Below are 21,398 nucleotides of genomic sequence, written 5' to 3'. Positions count from 1 at the left end.
TTAGGTGGATTTGTCCTTGCCAACTGTTTTTTATTAATCCTTGAAGGGTGTATTTTAAAATTGTGCCAGGTACCAGGCTGAAATCATGTCCCATGGTGTTCCTTTTTACACATATCCTACCCAAACCCGAAAATGGGAAAAAAGAGAGAACAGCATAACTATTGAAATAAACAACCTACAGGGACAAATGAACATATTTTTCCAGTCAATTGTTGTTATTAAGATTCAAGCACATCAACACATCAACAAGCACATCAACAGATCCCCCCCCCCCCCAGGGCTATGTTCATGGCTCAAATGTTTAAACGGTGCTGGGAGTATCATGATTCAAGAGGTGAAGGAGGGCCATCAGAGTATCAGTGAGAGGACACTTCCTCTCTATGAGAGATCATCCAAGATGAGAAGCCTTAAGCTCACACCTCCGGAGATGCTACCAGAGCTGGCTTTCAAGAGAGCTGGTCCCGACTTCCCCAAAGATGCCAGCTCCACAAGAGATGGAGTCCTTCACATGCATTATGTATGACCATGCTCGTATAAAGTCAGTCAATGCTGTGCGGACTAAAATGCTGAAGAAAATGGTGGGTGCTGATCAAGTAGACCTGGAACTCCTGCCTCCCCCCAAGGTTTGTCTGATCCCAGATGTACAGCATGCCACCTTCAGACCAACCAATCTTTGAGAGGCCCAACCCCTATGATGAGTGTGCGATGCAATGTGAGAGTGTGGTCTAGCCAACACCAACTCGGGACTCCTGGATCACTGCCATCCACACTCTCCAATCTAACATCAGGATCTTGTGCTCTACAGTGTTGTTAGCTAAGCTGTCGTGCCACAGTGCATCTACGTAGGTGGTGCTTCTTGCCTTTCCTGGCTTTGCCCTGGGTTGGCTCCCATGGTGTCAGCTTGCTTTCCTCTAGTTCTGGGTGCCTGACGCAGTGCCCTGCCAGCCTCATCCTTCTCTCTCTGACTTTGTCTGTGATCCGTGGTAGGTCCCCATAGAGGACCACATTTCTGATGTGGTCCGTCCATGTGACACCAAGTGCCATTCGTAGCATTCTTGTGTAGACTCCATCCAGGGCCCTTTCCTGTTGTGCTGTGAGGGTCCATGCCTCAGCCCCATATAGCGGTACTGACTCCACTGTGAGGGTCAATGTCTCATCCCCATACAGCAGTACTGACTCCCCTGTGAGGGTCCATATCTCAGCTCCATACAGCAGTACTGACTCCACTGTGAGGGTCCATGTCTCAGCCCCATACAGCAGTACTGACTCCACTGTGAGGGTCCATGTCTCAGCCCCATACAGCAGTACTGACTCCACTGTGAGGGTCCATGTCTCAGCCCCATACAGCAGTACTGACTCCACTGTGAGGGTCCATGTCTCATCCCCATACAGCAGTACTGACTCCACTGTGAGGGTCCATGTCTCAGCCCCATACAGCAGTACTGACTCCCCTGTGTCTCAGCCCCATACTGCAGTACTGACTCCCCTGTGAGGGTCCATATCTCAGCCCCATACAGCAGTACTGACTCCACTGTGAGGGTCAATGTCTCATCCCCATACAGCAGTACTGACTCCACTGTGAGGGTCCATGTCTCTGCCCCATACAGCAGTACTGGGGCGGCAGTGGCTCAGGGGTGGAGTGGCCGGGTAGAGTGAACTGGAAAACCGCATGGTTCCCAGTTCGATCCCGGGCTGGGGCGCTCCCCTAGAGCTAGTGTCGAAGTGTCCTTGAGCAAGACGCTGAACCCCTAATTGCTCCCGATGAGCAGGTTGGTGCCTTGCATGGTTTCCTCCGCCATCGGTGTATGAATGTGTGTGTGAATGGGTTAATGGCACAATCAATGTAAAGCGCTTTGGATAAAAGCGCTATATAAATGCACCATTTACCATTTTACCATTTAGGTTCAAGGTTCAAGGTTCAAGTTTATTAATGTCCCAGAAGGGCAATTGGGTTTACAGCCAGAGTAGTGGTTTAAAACATACAGACAGTACAGGACAACAGCAGACATGAAACACCATAGCATAAAAACATAGGTCTGGGCACATCTAGTGCAAGAGATAAAATAGGAATTATAAAGTGCTTGTTTCATCATCATCATCATCATCATCACATTAAAGTGCAAGAGATAAGATAAAATAGGATAAAATAAAGGGCTACATTCAGAAATATAAGGTGCCTGCATAAAGTGCTTGTTTCATCATCACCATCACCATCAGTAACATTATCCTCTATCGGTCCCTGGCAACATTGATTGCCCGAATTGAGGCAGGAACAAATGAGTGCTTGTATCTATTGTTTTTGACACCAGGGGCACTCAGACGACGGCCAGATGGCAACAGCCTATACTCTGGCTCGAGTGGGTGTGCACTATCTTGTCGAATGGACCTGGTCTTCAAGAGCAGTTGTCTGCTATAGAAGGGGTCGAGGCTCTCCAGTTGGATGCCAGTGATTTTGGAGGCAGTTTTCATTATCCTTCCTAAAGAATTTTTATCCTTAATGGCGAGGTTACCATACCAACAGATGATAGAGAAGGAGATAACAGAGTGTACATAGGCACTGTAAAACAGTTTCATCAAGTCTCTGTCAACATTAAATCTGGCTAATTTCCTTAGGCAGAAAAGGCGTTGCTGTCCCTTCTTACACAGCATGTCAGTGTTTACATCAAATTTCATTTTGCTGTCAATAATCGTGCCCAGGTATTTGTAACTGGGTACGATTTCCACCGGCTGGCCACAGATATCAGTGTTCTGGGTGGGATGGGGACCACGTCTGAAGTCAATACAGAGCTCTTTTGTTTTTGAGATGTTCAATTCAAGGAACGCGTCACTACAGCAGGACAAGAAGTCCTCTGTGACCTGACCATGTCCGACCTCGTCATTGTCTAGAAGGCTGACAATGACTGAGTCATCCACGTATTTTATGATAAAACGGTTGTCGTGATTACTGCGACAGTCATCCGTGTACAAAATAAACAAGAAAGCGGAAAGAACACAGCCCTGTGGCGAACCAGTGGAAGTGGACAGAAAGCTAGACATTGTCTCATTCACCCTTACACATTGGGATCTGTTAGTTAGGAAGTCAAGGATCCAGCCCACCAGGCATGGGTCTACCCTGAAGGTGTTCATTAATTTCTCAGCCAGAACATGGGGCTGGATCGTATTGAACGCTGAAGAGAAATCAACAAAAAGCAACCTGGCATGCTTTTTACTGCCCTCGAGATGCTTAAGAACTAGGTTGAGAAGAGTGGCAGTTGTGTCCTGGACACCTCTGCTTTCCCTATAAGCAAACTGAAAAGGGTCTAGAAGGCTCTCAGTTTTAGCCACAAGCTCTGACTTGATGAGCCTCTCGAACTGTTTCATGACCAGGGAAGTAAGAGCCACGGGTCTGAAATCGTTAAGTGTTTTAGGTTTGCTGTTCTTGGCTACGGGTACAACAGTGGACCGTTTCCAAAGGGAGGGTACTCTCTGCTGGCTAAGAGATAGTTTAAAAATATAATTAAAAATGGGACCTAATTGTTCAGCACAGGTATTTAGCAAGCGGCCACCGATGTGGTCCGGGCCTGAACTTTTACGAGGGTTGCATTTTTTGAAGCAGTTGATCACATCCTGCTCGTCAAAGAAAGATCTGGGGGGGGGGGGCAGACAGAAGTCTATTCCTGATCTCAGAGTGATTTCCGCTGAAATCATGGGTGTCGAATCTGACATAGAAATCATTGAGGCTCTGAGCCAGTTGCTGGTCACAGTTGTAATTGGCTAATATGACCTTTTTCCTGCCATTTTCTTTCAGCCCTGTTATGGTTATGTTATTCATACCATCCCAGGCAGAGCCCAGGTTATTTCCTCTAAGTTGGCTCTCGATTTTTTTCCTTGTAGATCTTTTTACTAGCCCATACCTCTCTTTTAATTTCTTTTTGTATACTTCTCAGTTCTACTGTGTTTCCCTCCTTAAAGGCCTTATTCTTCTTCTGCAAAAGAGATCTAAGGGAGTTAGATACCCATGGTTTAGAGTTTGGGTACACTTTGATGGTTTTCTCAGGAATAACAATGTTCTCACAATACAAAGACCAGCTAGTAACAACATCCGTCAGTTCATTGATGTCGGCAGAGGACTCAGAGAACATGTCCCAGTCTGTGCTCTCAAGGAGGCCCCGGAGGGTCTCACAGGCGTTGTTATCATTCCAGTTCTTAATGCGGATGCTCTGCACTTTACCACGTTTTAGAGCAGTGCGGTAAACGGGAAAAAGGTGCACACAGTTATGATCGGAAGCCCCCAGGGGCGGGAAGGGTACAGATTTGTATGCGTCCTTGACATTACCAAAACACATGTCTAAGGTTTTGTTGGACCTAGTCGGACATGTTACGTATTGATGGAAGTCTCTGAGAGTCTTTTTCAGGGACACATGGTTCATGTCACCAAGGATGAGATTTGGTGCGTCAGGGGAGATTAGTTGTAGTTTCTGTACAACCCTGAGAATCTGCTTACAGGCGCTAGCCTCATTAGCTTTTGGATGTATATAAACGACTGTAATAAATATCTGTGGGAACTCCCTCGGCAGATACGCTGGCCGCAGAGAGACAGAGAGCAGTTCAACGTCAGGGGTACACAAACTCTCTCTAACAATGACAGATTTAACATTGCACCAACGCTCATTAACATACAAACATACCCCCCCACCAGTTGACTTGCCCGTAACTGAGGCGTCCCGGTCCATACGAAAGGGTGTTCCGAAGCCATCGATCTCCAGATCGGTGGCCAAGTCGCGTTCGGATAGCCAAGATTCCGTGAAGGCTAGAATGCAGGAATCCCTGAAGTCGTGGTTGCAGCGGGTTAGGGCGTGCAGTTCATCGGTTTTATTCCGGAGGGACTGCGCGTTGGAGAGGATGATGGAAGGTAGCGGAATGCGAGAAAGGGGCTGTGTCTTCCGCAGGCGAGTGCCTCCTCTTCTCCCACGCTTTCTGACCCGTTTTCCCGTCCAACAGGCTCCGGAAGGGTCGCAGGGTGTCAGTAGTTCCGCAGGGTTCGGCCGGATCAGGTCCACGGGTGACTCCTGAATGTTGCTCCAGCGAAGTAGCTATTCTGTGGTGTATTGGGTTCGAGCTGGCCGATTGGGAGACAGCAGTGAGTGTCCCAGGCTCCATGTAAGCTGAAACACCAGTAACGCCGAAAGCAGGGCGAGTAGATCCATGGCTCTATCCAGGCCAGGTCCGATCCGACAGAGTGTTCCTGCTCTAGGGCTAGAGAGTTCAGGCTCTGTGAGAAGAAAGTTCCCTCTGTTAGCCTAGCTCCGACTAGTTTAGCGGCTAGCCGTTAGCCGTTAGCAGATCTCTGTATCTCCTGTCGGCGACCGTGTCCCCCAGATCTAGGCTAAATACGAGCCACACTGGGGGGAAGTTTGTCAGAAAGTTGACTCAATGATGCACTTAATGATGCACCACAGGCTCCGTTGTCAGCCTGGACAAAAAAGACGTAGAACAACAGAAAAACACACAACAACACACAACAACAAACCAAACTACACTCGCGCTGCTGGTCGCTGCGTGCGCATGCGCCCTGAGAGGAACCAAATGGACCCTTGCGGCGGGTCTCTGACTTCACTGTGAGGGTCCATGTCTCCGCCTCAAACAGCACTACTGACTTCACTTTGAGGGTCCATGTCTCAGCCCCATACAGCAGACCTGACTCCACTGTGAGGGTCCATGTCTCAGCCCCATACAGCAGTACTGACTCCACTGTGAAGGTCCATGTCTCAGCCCCATACAGCAGTCCTGACTCCACTGTGAGGGTTCAGGTCTCAGCAGTCAGCCCCATACAGCAGTACTGGCTCCACTGTAGCTACAATCAGCCGCCTCTTGAGGTCTTCTCCCATGTCTGATTTCCACACTCCTCATCCCATGCAAGGCATTCCAGGCAAGTCCCCTACGGACCTTCAGGTCCTGTTCCGTTGAAGCAGTCCAGGCCCGAGATATTTGAAGTCGGAAGTCCTCGACTGCCTCGAGCACCGTCCCGTCCACAGTGGCAATGGTTTTGTCCGTACTGTCAGTACCTTTGTTTTCTTGGCATTGAGCTTGAGGCTGACCTTCCTGCACTCCAGTAATAGTTCTCTTTCTTTCTCTGCTGTATCCGAGTGGCCTGGGAGAAGACGATGGATGAGGGGGTGTTAGAGCCTGTCTGGACAATTGGACCCATCCTCCCTCCTTCTCTTGTGGAGGTTCTGGCCCAGAAAAGCAAGAAGCTCTTGGGAAAGAAGCAGATTCCTCCAACAATAATGTGGATGAGGAGGATGGAGAGTATCAGTATGAAGAGGAGAATTACCTCTTTAGTGATGATGATGATGATGATGATGATGATGATGATGATTGATTGATTGATTGATGTACTTTTATTTAGTAAGACATGAGAATCACAGTACATGGAAGTACAAATTCAAAATACAAGGTCTACTAAACTGGAAGACTCAGTTAAGCACGCAGCTTGTTTAAGATGAGAACCCCATGCACACAAATCATGATGACATATAAGAGACAGACAGATATACACACTACTATACAGAATGTCATACAATCAGCTTTCAGGTTACTGGTATGATGAGAGAACAAAAAAATATACAAAAGAAGAAAATGAAAGAGGGGGGGTGGTAGGTTAAGACTTAGACAGGGGCCATTTTCGAATTGCAGCCTCCTGAAGGTGTATCTTTAGGGCAGTTTTGAAAGTGAGTAGGGTTTTACACTCCTTTACTCCTTTTGGTAGGGCATTCCACATTTTTGATGAATAGCATGAGAACAAGTTCATTCCCTTAGTTGAGCCAAATCTGGGTTGAACATGATTTGTGGAGCTGCCTCTGGTGTTATGATCATGGACTTCATTAACATTTTGGAAGTATTTTGACAAATACAGGGGGATCCCAATGTTGTGGTGTATCTTGAAGACCAGGCCCATAGCAAGTTGCTGTACTCTGTCCTCAACCCTAAGCCATCCAATCCTAGCAAAATGAGCAGGGGTTAGATGGGTTTTGTGATTGAGGCCAAGAAGTAGCCTCAATCACAAAAGCCTTACGTTTTGGGATGTTTGGAGCCTTGTTTTTAAGGCCTTGGAGGTGTTGTGATACCATGAAGTGCATGCATAATCATAATGACCTTGAATGAGGGCCCCTGCAAGAATCTTCAGAGTATTCTTACTGACTAGACGATCAATCCTCCACAAATAGCGTGTTGTTTGGTTGACATTTTTTATCACTTTTTCTGCGTTTTTGTTACCAGAGAGGTTTGCCTCCAAGATGGAGCCCAGGTAGGTAATTTCATCCTTTCTTTTGATGACATCATCACCCACTTTGATCGTGAAACTCTCTGCCTTGCTAATGTTAGGATTGGACCCAAAGAGGATGGATTCAGTTTTACCCAGGTGTAGTGAAAGTTTGTTGTCAGAGAGCCAGATGCAGATCTTGTTGAGTTCAGAGCTGAGAGTTTTCTCAACCTGCCGAGTCATCTGCGAACAGGAACAGTTTGCAGTCGCAGGCTGATGACATATCATTCACATATATCAGGAACAGTAAAGGTCCTAGTATACTTCCTTGAGGAACACCACAAGTCACAGGGAGGGGGGGGACTGGGTGCCGTTTACTTCCACCACTTGCTCCCTCCCTTCCAGGTAGGATCTCATCCAGTTCACTGACGTATCATCAAAACCTATTGCTTTGAGCTTATTGATCATAATTGAGTGATTAACGGTGTCAAAGGCCTTCTGGAGGTCCAGCATGACCATGCCGCAATATTTGCCCTTGTCGACATCTTGTTTGATAGAGTCGTTCAAATAGAGAAGGCATGTGTCAGTGGAGTGGTTTGTTCTGAAACCAGATTTTTCTCGGCAATGATGATGATGATGATGATGATGATTAGTTGCAGTCTCTGTATCTTCTAACTCAATAACTGCCATTACATTAGTTTTTAATGAGGAATATATTTTTAAATAGGTTTGGGCCTTGATTACACAAACAATATAATGCATAACAGCTTGTAGAGAATCTTGTTCAGATTATTATTTCCAATAATAACCTAATTTAACTTGTCCAGTGTACTATTAGCCATGTTTGCCCTGAAATAGATTCAAGATGTGCTAGAATCTTAATAATAACCATTTTAATGAACTCATTGGGTCCCAATTGTCTGGAAAAATGTGTTAATTTGTCCCTGTAGGTTGTCTATTTCAATAGTTATGCTGTTTTCTCTTTTTTTCCATTTTCGGGTTTGGGTAGGATATGTGTAACAAAGGGTTAAAAAGGAACACTATGGGACATTATTTCAGCCTGGTACCTGGCAGAATCTTAAAATACACCCTTCAAGGATCAAGAAAAATCAGTTGGCTAGGAAAAATCCACCTAAAGGATTTACTAAAAAGAGAAATATAGATGTGATCCGAACATTTTCAGCTATTTTTGTGCAGTTTTTGCCCCTAAATGGAGTCAAGATGTGCTTGAATCTTAATAATAACAATTTTAATGAATTCCCTGGGTCCTAATTGTATGGAAACATGTGTTCATTTGTCCCTGTAGGTTGTTTATTTTAATAGTTATTCTGTTTTCCTTTTTTTTTCCATTTTCGGATTTGGGTAGGATATGTGTAACAAAGGGTTAAAAATGAACCCCATGGCAAATTTTTTCAGCCTGGTACCTGGCAGAATCTTAAAATAAACCCTTCAAGGATTAAGAAAAAACAGGTGGCGTCAAAAAATCCACCCTATGCGCGTGGACCCCCCTTTCCATCTAGACTAGATTGGGTCCATGCCATTCTACCTAGTCAGTGGAACCGCTGGTATAGTCGGGTTTCACTCAACTGGTATTTTTATTTGGACACATTCTACCCACCAGATGGCGCTAAAGCCTGCTGAACAGTGACGTTGAAGGCTGAATGCATGACAGGCCTCTAGGTGTCACCATTTCTCTTCGGGAGGAAAATTAGGCTAAAGTTCAAGACTGAGAACAAAGTGAACTCTGGTTTCCTGTGAAATCTCACCCGCCCCCACAACTCTGTTTACACTGTAAAGGAATGTCAATGTGATTTCTGGACACTCTCTTTTGGGGACATGCTGCATGCAGCTGGTGTTGTTTTGGACAAAGCTTCCCAAAAAACATCCTCAAATAGACTGAACTGTCCCCTCCATGCAACCTGAACCCCAGTGGACAGTGAATGTGTTTACACACAGTGTTCTACTATTTCAACCGCGTAGGCTTGTCTCCAACAAGCCCACCTGTTCTAGTACACAATAACCCTCCGGCCTCCCCCCTTACTGTTCACATATTGTTTACTAAACATGGTATTGTCTCTTTGAAGTATCCTAAAGTTTAGTGTGTTCATCTTTACAGCACATCAGCTACAATGAGGGCGAAAGGCCCCATTTAGCCTGATTGACTTATTCAATATCGATGCATTGATGTGTTGAAATTTTGAAAATTAAAAAAATGTGAGCCTGTAGATCGCCTATTTCCACAATATTTGAAAAGTGGTTAATTCATAATTATATATATATTTTTTACGTTTGGGTGCAAGAGTCCCTTCCTAGCAGAGTGAAAGTCATGAGCTTGCAAAGAACCCAAATACTCCAAAAATGTACAGTACTCAAGTAAATGTACTAGTTACTGTCCACCACTGATGTAGCCTACTGTAGGCACAATTTACATTCATTACCCAAAATGGCCTAATGGTCCATTGGACTGCTATTCTCTGCTTTAGCGCTTCTGAGAAATGACTTTACTCTAGTTACACCTACTGTACACTTACTCTAGTTACACTTACACTACAGAGACATGTCCACACCCACAGCTGTCCCCCTGTCCACAACAATAATGCTGCTATTTCACTTAAACTCACCCCAAGATTTGACAAATTCAACACTCAAGTATACTGTAGTATATGCATTGCATACACTGCGGCACAATTCTGAAGCACAAACACATCTATGACTTATTTCTTTATGCAGGTTTAACCTAAAACAAACAAACAAACTAATATTTAGTCTTCTTAATACAGTATATTCAAATGGTTTGTATTAAGTTGTATAATTCTATTCATTAGGAATGTCTCAGAACCGAAAAACAAAACAAAACTATATTTTATATAGTCACAAACATTCAGCCCTGCTTTGACCTTCAAGGAGAGTCTTTTGTCTTTCTGCTGCTTATTATTTTTAAACAATCGTCCTCTAAGAAACATAACACTGATAAGTGAAATACTTAGTAGTCCTGTTAGTGTTAAGTATTAAATACACTCTGCAAAGATGTGCTCAAGGTTACAGCATGATTAACTCAATTTTAAGTTCATGCAATAAACGCACATTAAACTGATACGTGTAAAACTTAAGTGATAAAAGTGTAGTGCAAACCTATTTCAGAGCAGAAATACACTCAAGGTATTTAGTCTAAAAAGCTTTCTCTTGGGTCCCAAACTTTTTTTTTATTATGCCACCCTATTTTTCAAAAGTATAGCGAAAATAGCAGATAGACATGTTACTTTGTCGATTGGGCTATTTTCACATTCGTTGTGCATTTCTATACAGTAGTGAAATGTAATTTGTTCTTTTTAATACTTGTTTACAGTGGTTTAAAGTAAGTACATTTACTCAAGTACTGTACTTAAGTACAATTTTACTAGGTAGCCTACTTTTACTTTACTGGAGTACTTCCAATTTTCAATACTTTTACTTCTACTCCACTACATCTCAGAGGCAAATATTGTACTTTTACTCCACAAAAATTATTTGAAAACTTTAGTTACTTTGTAGATTTTGATTATTATTACAAAACATACATTAACCACTTCAGCCCTATATTTGGGCCATTTGAAAATAGCAGATCTACAAGCTCACAATGCGTCGCAATGTAAAGCATTGTGAGCTTGTAGATCGGGTATTTTCAAATGATTTTTTACACATTTTGATCTTGTGAAATGGGACATTCCGCACAATGATTACTTTTACCTTTGGTAAAGTACATTGAATACAGGACTTCTACCTGTAGCAGAGTATATCTACATTGCAGTATTGATACTTTTACTTAAAGACATGTAGTAGGCTAGCCTACTTTTCCCCACCACTGCTTATTTACTTGAGTATGTAGCATTTATTTTGTCCTCGAGGTATATAGTCTGAAATCTTCCAGACGCCCCCCACCACCAACCACCCCCCACCACCACCCAGACAGCTGCGGCAGAGCTTCGCATCGCAGCCCAGCCCGCGGCCACGCGGTGTCCACGCGTCGCTCCTGCGCGCTGATTGGCCGCGGCCGAGCCAAACACCCGCTCCTCGACCAATGGGAGCGGTGTGCATGCGCCGAGCATGGCCGTGTGTGTGATCAACAACACGTCCTGGTATAAAAACCCAGCCTGAGCGCCGTGGTTGTTTATGACACACTGACACACACACAGCAATGGACACACGCTGCTATCATACATAATAACCAGCCTTTTGATCTCATTATAATAAGGAGTGGTTATTATTGTTATCCAGCTTTGCTTTATTACATCCGATCATTTCTATCTTTTGATCGCATTACAATTTGGATTTTCTTTTTTCCTCTAGGAAACTTCTCCAAGCCTTTGTTTTTGTCGGATTATTATCATTATTATTATCCATCCATCCATCTTCAACCGCTTATCAGCTTATCAGGAGTCGGGTCGCGGGGGCAACAGTTCCATTATTATTATTTGTAATAAGCAGTCATCATGGTGGCGATGAAGAGAGTGAAGACGTTCGAGATAGTGTTCTCCGACCCCAGCAAGACGTTCTACTGCTCCGGGGACAAGGTGGCCGGCAGGGTGCGCGTGGAGGTGGCCGAGGTGACGCGGGTGTCCGCCCTGAGGGTCCTGGGCCTGGGGGTCGCCAAGGTGGAGTATGCTAAGGGCAAGCAGCGCTGCAGGGAGGAGATGCAGTACCTGAGATATGAGGAGACCCTTCATCTGGACGATCAGCCTGCTGGTACGACCCATTTTTTACTTTAAGTCAAAGTATCAATACTGCAATGTAGAATACTTGTGTTTACAAGTGAAAGTCCGAAATTCAAAATGTTACTTGAGTTGTGCAAAAAAGCATTGGCATCAAAATGTACTTGATGTAGGCTACCAAAAGTAAAAGTAGGCTACTCGTTAAATGCAGAATGTCCCATTTCAAGTTTTTAAATGTATAAAAATCTTTTGAAAAAAGCAGATCGCATTGTGAGCTTGTAGATCAGCTATTTTCAAATGGCTGAAATATAGGGCTGCAGTGGTTTTGTAATAACAACCAAAATCTAAAAAGTAACTAGTAACTAAAGTTGACAAATAATTGTAGTGGAGTAAAAGTACATTATTTGCCTCTGAGATGTAGTGGAGTATTGGAAATTGGAATTACTCAAGTAAAGTACAAATACCTCTTGTAGTTAAGTAAATGTACTTAGTTACTTTCCGTCACTGGATTTTGATTGATTGAATACTTTATCAACAGTTTGCAAACAGTACAGTGGTACGATTATACAATGATGCTAAAAGGATAAAAAAAAGCCCTATTAAAGGGCTTGTTTCCATTGTGGTCCTGTGTATTCGACTCATCAAGAAAAGTGGTTAAGATTAACAATATGTTATGAAATATGCATCATATTTGAAAAATATGGTTTATAATTTAACTCTGTCAAGGTACAAGTGGAACCAAATGAACCTATTTACAATATGTTATGAATTAAATATGCATCATATAACTCTTTAAGATACATAAAACATTGTTTCATTTGCATGGGTTCGAACTTAAAGATGAAACCCACATTATTTCATAATGTATGCGGTAATAATTGAACTATTTAAGATCAAATAACATTGTTTAAATGTGCATCTAGTTTATAATTGAACTCTGGCAAGGGTACAAGTGGGTCCATATGGTTCCACTTGGTACCCTTGCCAGAGTTTGCAAATGGAAAGATTAACAAGTAATATATCAGGAGGTTATTTTATATGCATGTAATAAATTAACAGCTGCAGTTGAAGACTCAAGTATCAAGTGAAGTAAACATTGGCGTGGTGTTGGTGTCAGTGGGGGGCACTTCTAGCTTTGAAAGCATTTTTTGGCCAAAGTTCAACTGTGTCATTGCTCATTGGACAGTATATCAAATGTTTATCTAATGTTGGAGCAGCAACCTGACATTTCACCTTACTTGGCAATCCCTGACATAGCAATGCAACGCCATTGTAATGATGATGATAATAATAATAATAATAATAATATTTCACTCATAAAATGCAGCCCAAATGGCTTCATATGAAAATAGCAAATACAAATAATAATAAGATAAAACTGCTAAAAGAGTAAGTCAAAGAGTATGGAACAGTAAAATAAACAAACAAACAAACAAAAATAAAACAAAAAAGTTTAAGATGTGGACATAACATTGATTCAAACTAAATGCCACGTTAAACGATAGGACTATGACTTCTTGTTGTAAAGAAAGAAATACCCCCCAAAAAAAACATATTGTAATGTACACCATTGTAATGAAGTGTCATATTTGTATTGTTTTTGTGGCAGATTCCGACGGCTCGGTCATCCTGAGGCCAGGCAACAAGTATGAATACATGTTCGGGTTCGAGCTGCCACAGCAAGGGTAAGTCCCTGACACTATAGCAATTGCATCCAAAACAATATCCCCTCGTCAAACGCAAACCTACGATGGTCATTAGTTCGACCTTTTGTTAAATGGAGTTTTTGTTTTGTGCGTGGCAGGCAGCTGGTGTCCTCCTACAAGGGTAAGTTCGGTTACGTCCAGTACTATGTCAAGGCCCTGATGGAACGGCCCGGTCAGCCTGCTCAGGAGTGCAAGAAACACTTTGAGGTGGAGGAGCCCCTGGACGTCAACACGCCCGACCTGCTGGTGAGTTGCCTAACATGCGCTGCAATTTACAATTTAACCCTTTAAGACCGGGAATGCATCTGTGTCATTTTAAGATTTCTTTGGCTATAAAAAAATAGCAGATATGCAAGCTCATAGCGCGGCAGCGAGTGCCGCGCTATGAGCTTGAAGATCTGCTATTTTTGAAACATAGCAGATCTACATTTTTGCAAATCTTGGGGGTCCATGGCCAAACACATATCATTTTTGAGACCCCAAACTACAGGGCAAAATCCCCAGTATTTATTTATATCTGAGGTCCATTTGGTTCATTGAAACTATAGGATACCAGGTAAACAATGGACCTAGCATCTGTTTAAATAACATGCTACCTAAGTTACATTTCTAACAAGGAAAAACAAGCTAAGTAACACAAACATGCAACCGTGAGGCTAGCAATGCCATGTCCATGCTAAACCAGCCATCTGACGGAATGGTGTTTTTTTGGGTTCAGTCTCCCGCAGGCGGCATGAAGGAGAAGAAGGTCACGTGCATGTTCATCCCGGACGGCCAGGTGTCCCTGAACGCCAAGATCGACCGACAGGGCTTCTGCGAGGGCGAGGACATCTGCATCAACGCCAAGTTCGAGAACACCTGCTCGCGCATCGTGGTGCCCAAGGCCGCCATCATCTCCAAGCATATCTACCAGGCCAACGGACGCACCAAGGTGTTCCGCCAGAAGCTGTCGTCGGTGCGCGGGAACCACATCATCTCGGGCATGGGCGACGCCTGGCAGGGCAAGAGCATCCGAGTGCCCAAGATCAAGCCCTCCATGCTTGGCTGCAACATCATCCGTGTGGAATACGCCCTCATGGTGAGTTCCATATACTTCTGGAGAGTTTTTAGCCTAGTCTACAACCAGTGGTGTACATTTACTTTTTGACTCCACAGCATTTCTAGGAAGCCCCCCCCCCCCCCCCCCCCGGGTCCCAAACTTACAAGAAATACAATATGAATTAACCACTTAAACCCTATGAATAGTGAAATATAGCCGATCAACAAGCTATTAATCTACAAGTTATAGACAATCTACAAGCCGATCTACGAGCTCACAAGCTGCTGATGTTGTGAGCTTCTAGATGGGCTATTTTCACTGTTTTACACAATTCTTGAACATTTCGGAAAATGTCTGCCTCCAACACATGGGGTGATTGATAAGTATGGGCTGAAGCATTGACATATCTACACCATCCATCCATCCATCCATCCATCCATCCATCCATCCCAGCAAAATTAGTTAATATAGCATCAAAATCAGTTTAACCACTTAAACCCTGTATAAAGATCAGCTACTGTATATGAAAATCTACAAGCTCACAGCTTGTATTTACAAGCTCACAAATCTTAACATGGGGGTCACCGGCACAACATATTTTCAGATGGGGAGGTCCGTGGCCAAATATACTGCATATGAATTTGGGGGTCCTTGAAATGAAAAATGTTTAAGATCCACTGGGGCTAATGCACTGACACATCGCCTCTGTCCAATGGAAACTTCATATGTTCAAAACTGTTACTTTTCAGGATTCAAAAAAAAAAATGGCAAAAGTAGCAGACCGACAAGCTCAAAACGCGTCGCTTCGTGCCGCGTTTCGGGCTTGTGGATCTGCTACTTTTGACGTTCTAGTATGATCAAGTAGGGCATTAATTGATCAAAAAAATCATAAAAAATAAATGAATCTCTCTAACGCCAACCCTCCCTCCCCAGATCTACATCCACATCCCGGGCAGCGAGAAGCTGATCCTGGAGCTGCCCCTGGTCATCGGCACGGCCGGCCTGGGCAGCCGCAGCAACAGCGTGAGCAGCCAGGACGGCTCGGTGGTCAGCAGCACCGCCTCGCAGAGCTGGGTGTCCCTGCGCTGTCCCTCCAACCCGCCCAGCTACTGCGACGTGACGCGCGACTGCCGCCTGGACCAGCCCCTCACACCGCTGCTGGACGACTTCGACGACGGCGACAGCCCCATCTTCATGAACGCCCCTGCCTTCCAGTTCCCACCCCCGCCCGCCTACACCGAGGTAAAAGGGTCCGCCCGCACGCACGCCAAGACGTCACCGTGTAAATGTCCTTATTTTTTGTTTGTTCGACTAGGGCTGTCACAAACATGGATTACAATGTAACCCTTTAAGACCGGGAACGCATCTGTGTCATTTTAAGATTTATTTGGCTATTCAAGAATAGCAGATCTACAAGAACTTGTAGATCTGTGGAAGAGATTTTTTTGCAAATCTTTGAATATAAATATCTTTAAAGCGAACATTTTTAACTCTACAACTTCTGGGGGTGGAACAAAATATTTGGAGATGGGGGTCTAACGGCATCCAACATTTTTTTCAAAAAACTGTTGATTTAGAAGGCATGTGTTGAATCACCAGAGGCAAATTACAAATGTTTCGTTTAAAAAATATATATTCAAAGATTATAATTTTTTTTATTATTGGCACTTAAAAATTAACTTTTAGGCATTTATTTATTAGTTATTTGTTATATCTGCACTGTGCAGTTTTTGTTTAGAAACCATGACCGACAATTACCAATACCAATATCAAAATAAATAACTTACTATGCTAAAATAGGCCATATTTAATCATTGTATACTCAACATTTGTTTAAAATGTTTTGTGGAAATAGCATCTACCATTTCCACCATTTTTGAAAATGTTTGAATATGTATGAACCTCTTTCGACATGGAAACGATTATGACGCAAAAATAATTGTGATCAAGCGATTTATGTAATAATTGCGACAGGCCCAACGAATAAATCGAACAAATATGACCAGCGTTTTTGTTGTCTTTTGTCGTGGTTATAGGTTGACGAGGAGTACAACGGGAACGCACGCATGCTCCAAGTCTGCTGAACGGCTTGTCAGGGAACTACTCCTCACTTCACCACTTCGTACGACCCGAGAGAAGATCCGCGAACTACTGAGAGACGCGTTGAATGGACGCTGTGACGCCCGATCACACCATGCTGGACGTCAAAAAGACGAGAGGTCAAGGTCTTCTCTGCCTGTGCTCTTCAAGCTATCGCTCATCAATCTCCACCATCTTGGCCGGTGTCAAACACCGCCGCTCTGAGCTCTTCTGCAGGCGTGCCACTGTGTGTCAATACGATGCTACTTTCCGGAACCTCGTCGTTTTTAAGTCAAGGACTTGAGGACTTGCGAGGCTGCGCTTGTCAATTGCATAAACCAATGCGAACACTCCATGACTTTTTTTTCCAAGGGCTGCCTGTTCTTTGCAATTTTTCGCCATTCCAAAATGAGCCCTGTATTTTTCTTATAGGGATTTTCGCCAGCACATCCTTTCTTGTTACTTTTGTGTTGATTTCAAAAGGATACATGGCAATATATGTCAGAATGTTGTGAACATTTTGTCAAGGGATTATTGATTGCGTTTGAGAATTACTGCATGTTAAATATGTCTTCCTTAGATATTAAGGGCCTCACCATGCAGCATCCGTATATTCTTGAGTTCCAGTGTTTTTTTGTTTTTTTTCCAAGTTATGTTTGATTCCTATATGGTATTGCACTTTCTAATGGATGCATTTTCGTTGCTGTAAAACTGCCTACGAGCAAGTTTCTGTTTTGTTTGTGTGTCATTATGAACAATGTTTCTGATGCTGAATAGTTAAGACCTCAAACTTTTAAGTTTTATTACAAAGCAACGGAGTAAAAAGCCACAGATCTTTGACACTACAAAGTGCCAAACCTCACACTCCTCCACGCAGACAGACAAGCAGGCACCTTACGTGAGCTTTTCAGCAAAGCAATCTTTTCAACACAAGCATTTCATTGGAGCTGCTAACTCCAAACATTATTGTTCTTCCACTAAATGGACTCACTGTTGAGAATGTAGACATTATGCTATGCATCTTTTAAACTTTGTATATAAATATTTTTGTATGAAACCCTATGGGTGAGTTTTCTATAAAATAAAGATTTGAACAAAATCATTGACAATTCTTTCATTTGAAAATCAGAATCATCATACAATTGCTGTGGATGTAATCAATGTAATTAATACTTTTCTTGGTGTATGATAATTTCAAGAAATGTACGTCATTTAGTCTTATCCACAGTGACTAAAAGGAACATACAAGGCATGCAATTGCCCAAAGTTAAATGTTAAAAAAAAAAAGAGTAAATATTGGCCAAACATACCATAATTGCACATAAGCCATTTTGAATAGAGTTATCAGTTATAAGAGGTTAAAAACCAAGGTAAAAAAATGTTAACCCCTTCCCCCTCCCTCCTCTCTCCCCCAGTGCTTCATTATAAAGCCTAATGGCCCTTGGGATGAAAGAGAATCTGTCCCGAATCTGTCCGTGCTACAGTGCAGTGATAGGAGCCTATTACTGAATTTGCTCTTCTGTGCGTAAAGTGCTGTGTGCAGTGGGTGGCTGACATCATCCGGAATGGACAATGCCTTAGCCAAGGTCCTCCTCTCTGTCATAGCCACCACAGACTCAAGCTCAGTCCCAGTCCCTATAACTTTGCCAGCCCGCCTAATCAGTCTGTCCAGTCTGACTGTATCTCTCTGTCTGGCATTGCCTCCCAAGCACACCAGCGTAGAAGACGACGCTGGAACTGGACTTTCCTGTACTCCCCCTTGATACACCCGACAATGGCTGTGTCGTCTGAGAACTTCTGCAGGTGGCACATCTCCGAACTCAGGTGTCTGAACTCTGCTGTGTACAAGGTGAAGAGAAGGGGGGCCAGCACAGTCCCCTGTGCTGCAGATATTCCTCAGGGGACTGTGCTGGCCCCCCTTCTCTTCACCCTGTACACAGCAGAGTTCAGAGGTTTGGGGTTAGGGTTAAGGTTAAGGTTAGGTTTAGGCATAGTGTTTGTGAGGTTAGGGTTAAGGTTAGGTTTAGACATAGTGTTTGTGAGGTTAGGGTTAAGGTTAGGTTTAGGCATAGTGTTTGTGAGGTTAGGGTTAAGGTTAGAAATTTTGCTGATAGTTCCCAAGCCAATGTAAACTTGTTTACATATAAACATTCTATAAATTATGACACACATGGTTTGAAGAAATTTGCCCTTTCTCCCAGTGGTGGAAAGTAACTAAGTACATGTACTCAAGTACTGTGCTTAAATACAATTTTGAGGTACATTTACTTTCCTGGAGTATTTCCATTTTTCAATACTTACTTCTACTCCACTACATCTCAGATGCAAATATTGTATTTGTTTCTCCACAATTATAAAACTTTAGTGGCTAGTTACTTTGTAGATTTTGATTATTATTACAAAACATACATTAATCACTTCAGCCCTATTTAAACTTTGGCTATTTGAAAATAGCCGATCTACATAGCCGATCAACTATGCAACGTGCTGTGGGCTTGTAGATCTGCTATTTTTAAAAGATTTTTCATACATTTTAGACATAAGATAACTTGTGAAACAGGACATTCTGCACAATGAGTACTTTCTTTTTGGTACTTTAAGTATATTTTGATGCCAATACTTGTGTACTTTTACTCAAGTAAATTTTTATTAACCAGACTTTTACTTGTAACAGACTGTTTCGACATTGCAGTATTGATACTTTTACTTAAAGGGATAGTTCACCCCCAAAATGACTTTTTTTCTATGGATTACCCACCCCATGGATATTTTTATCGTTTTTTATTTTAATGTTTTTTGTCGCATTCCTAAGCCAATAATTTGATGACCTGCAGCGGTTCCGGTAGGAGACACAAAGAGTCTCCTTTGTGTCTCCTACCGGAACCGCTGCCTACCGGTCCATTGGTCATCACATTTTTGTCTTAGGAATGTGACAAAAATAAAAATATCCATGAATTCAAGTCTCCATGGGGTGACTAATCCATAGAAAAAAAGATTTTTTTTGGGTGAACTATCCCTTTAAGCAAGTACTTTTTCCACCACTGCTTTCGCCTACCTTTGATTCTTGCGTGTTTCCAAAATATATGTACAACACACAATATATATGGCGGTGGCATCAGCACCAGACAACAACCATCTCTGTTTCACTGAATAGAAGTGATGACAACAATCAGTCAAATGTGATCTTAAAAAAACTGAGCATGTGTAGAAAATTACAGAAAATGTAGGAATCTTTGAGAGATACAGTATATATGATATGAATATAATTAATAATTCAGAGCACAGTTCTTAAGCATATTGCTCCATGCGTGTAGTCTACTGGTTCTCAATCAACAAATCAACCCTTACAGGTCTGTAACTCTGAAAGTGTACAAATGGAACCAAATGGACCCTTACAGGTCTGTAACTCTGAGAGTGTACGAATGGAACCAAATGGACCCTTACGGGTCTGTAACTCTGAGAGTGTACAAATGGAACCAAATGGACCCTTACGGGTCTGTAACTCTGAGAGTGTACAAATGGAACCAAATGGACCCTTACAGGTCTGTAACTCTGAGAGTGTTAAATAAACAGGATAAACAGGATTGGGGGTCCCAGAGATAGCTAAATAATATAAATTAGAATCGGTGGTATGCAGCAGACAGATGGCTGTGTAAGCATCCAGCTAAGGCCATCCTATATAAGTGGGTAGAGAGGCCGCCTGGGAACCAGAAGGTCCCTGGTAACAACCCCCCCACCCCGGCCCTTGTTTATGTGCCGAAGTGTCCATGAGCACGACATTGAACCCCTAACTGCTCCACCGGCAACTGCCCCCAAAAGCGCTCATTGCTCCTAATAGTGAGGGTGGATAAATGAGGACTACTTTAACATACAAGTATGTGCAAATGTACAGTGACAGCAATGCCCCCAAAGCAATGGAGACTAGGTTAGTTATAATAATAGTTGTCGCAGTAAGTAAGTAAGTAAATACATTTTATTTATATAGCACTTCTCACAGAGAAAACTCTAAAGTGCTTTAGATACAATAAAAATACAACAATTAAAAATAAACAGCAGCAAAAACTGTACAATAGAACTCAGAACAAAAACAGAAGACATATTACAGAGAAGAAATAAAAAGAAAATCAAAGATATTCTGCGAAAGCATGTCCAAACAGAAGTGTTTTCAGGTGGTTCTTGAAAATACCCACAGACGCTGCAGCTCTCAGGGCCTGCAGAAGGGCATTCCAGAGTCTGGGAGCTACAGACTGAAAGGCTCTGTCGCCCCTGGTTATGTAGTTGGTTCGAGGGATGACTAACAGACCCTGGTCGGCTGACCTTAGGGTCCTGCTCGGCACATACCATTCTAGCTATGCTGGTGCTTGACCATGCAGAGCTCTATATGTGAACACCAGGACCTTGAAATTAACCCTGAAAGCAACAGGAAGTCAATGCAAGGAGGCCAGGATAGGAGTAATGTGACACCTTCGGCTGGACCTGGTTAACAGTCTGGCAGCAGCATTTTGGATTAATTGGAGGCGGTCTATGGATGCTTTACTGAGGCAGGTGAAAAGTGAGTTGCAATAGTCCAGACGAGAGGAAACAAAGGCATGAATAATCATTTCTAACTCGTTGTGTGAGACAATAGACTTGAGCTTAGCAATGTT

At 43.0% G+C, this 21,398-nt stretch overlaps 1 protein-coding gene across 2 annotated transcripts; it reads left to right on the top strand.

Annotated features, from left to right (window-relative positions):
• Positions 1-11,401: 11,401 nt before the first annotated feature.
• txnipa (thioredoxin interacting protein a) lies at positions 11,402-17,851 on the top strand. 2 transcript variants are annotated; one of them, XM_080443141.1, is made up of 6 exons: positions 11,402-11,962; positions 13,538-13,613; positions 13,733-13,880; positions 14,353-14,712; positions 15,607-15,915; positions 16,710-17,851. In XM_080443141.1, exons 1-6 carry the CDS (start codon positions 11,710-11,712, stop codon positions 16,755-16,757), a joined length of 1,194 nt encoding a protein of 397 aa, XP_080299267.1. In that variant the 5' UTR covers positions 11,402-11,709; the 3' UTR covers positions 16,758-17,851. The 2 variants fall into 2 exon arrangements, with proteins under 2 accessions (XP_080299267.1, XP_080299266.1); XM_080443140.1 differs by lacking the exon at positions 16,710-17,851 and adding an exon at positions 16,412-16,500 and having other exon boundaries at positions 15,607-15,953.
• Positions 17,852-21,398: the final 3,547 nt, after the last annotated feature.

The sequence above is a fragment of the Gymnoscopelus braueri genome (genome assembly GCF_963280865.1).
Source record: "Gymnoscopelus braueri genome assembly, chromosome: 11".
Taxonomy (NCBI): domain Eukaryota; kingdom Metazoa; phylum Chordata; class Actinopteri; order Myctophiformes; family Myctophidae; genus Gymnoscopelus; species Gymnoscopelus braueri.
Note: the sequence above shows the minus strand (reverse complement) of the source record. Positions and strands in the feature narration are given on the sequence as shown.

Excerpts from the sequence above, each read along its gene's own strand:
- txnipa (XM_080443140.1), top strand. The coding sequence starts at position 11,710 with ATGGTGGCGATGAAGAGAGTGAAGACGTTCGAGATAGTGTTCTCCGAC. Across the intron at positions 11,963-13,537 it reads TCTGGACGATCAGCCTGCTG|ATTCCGACGGCTCGGTCATC; the intron begins GTACGACCCATT and ends TTTTTGTGGCAG. Across the intron at positions 13,614-13,732 it reads TTCGAGCTGCCACAGCAAGG|GCAGCTGGTGTCCTCCTACA; the intron begins GTAAGTCCCTGA and ends TGTGCGTGGCAG.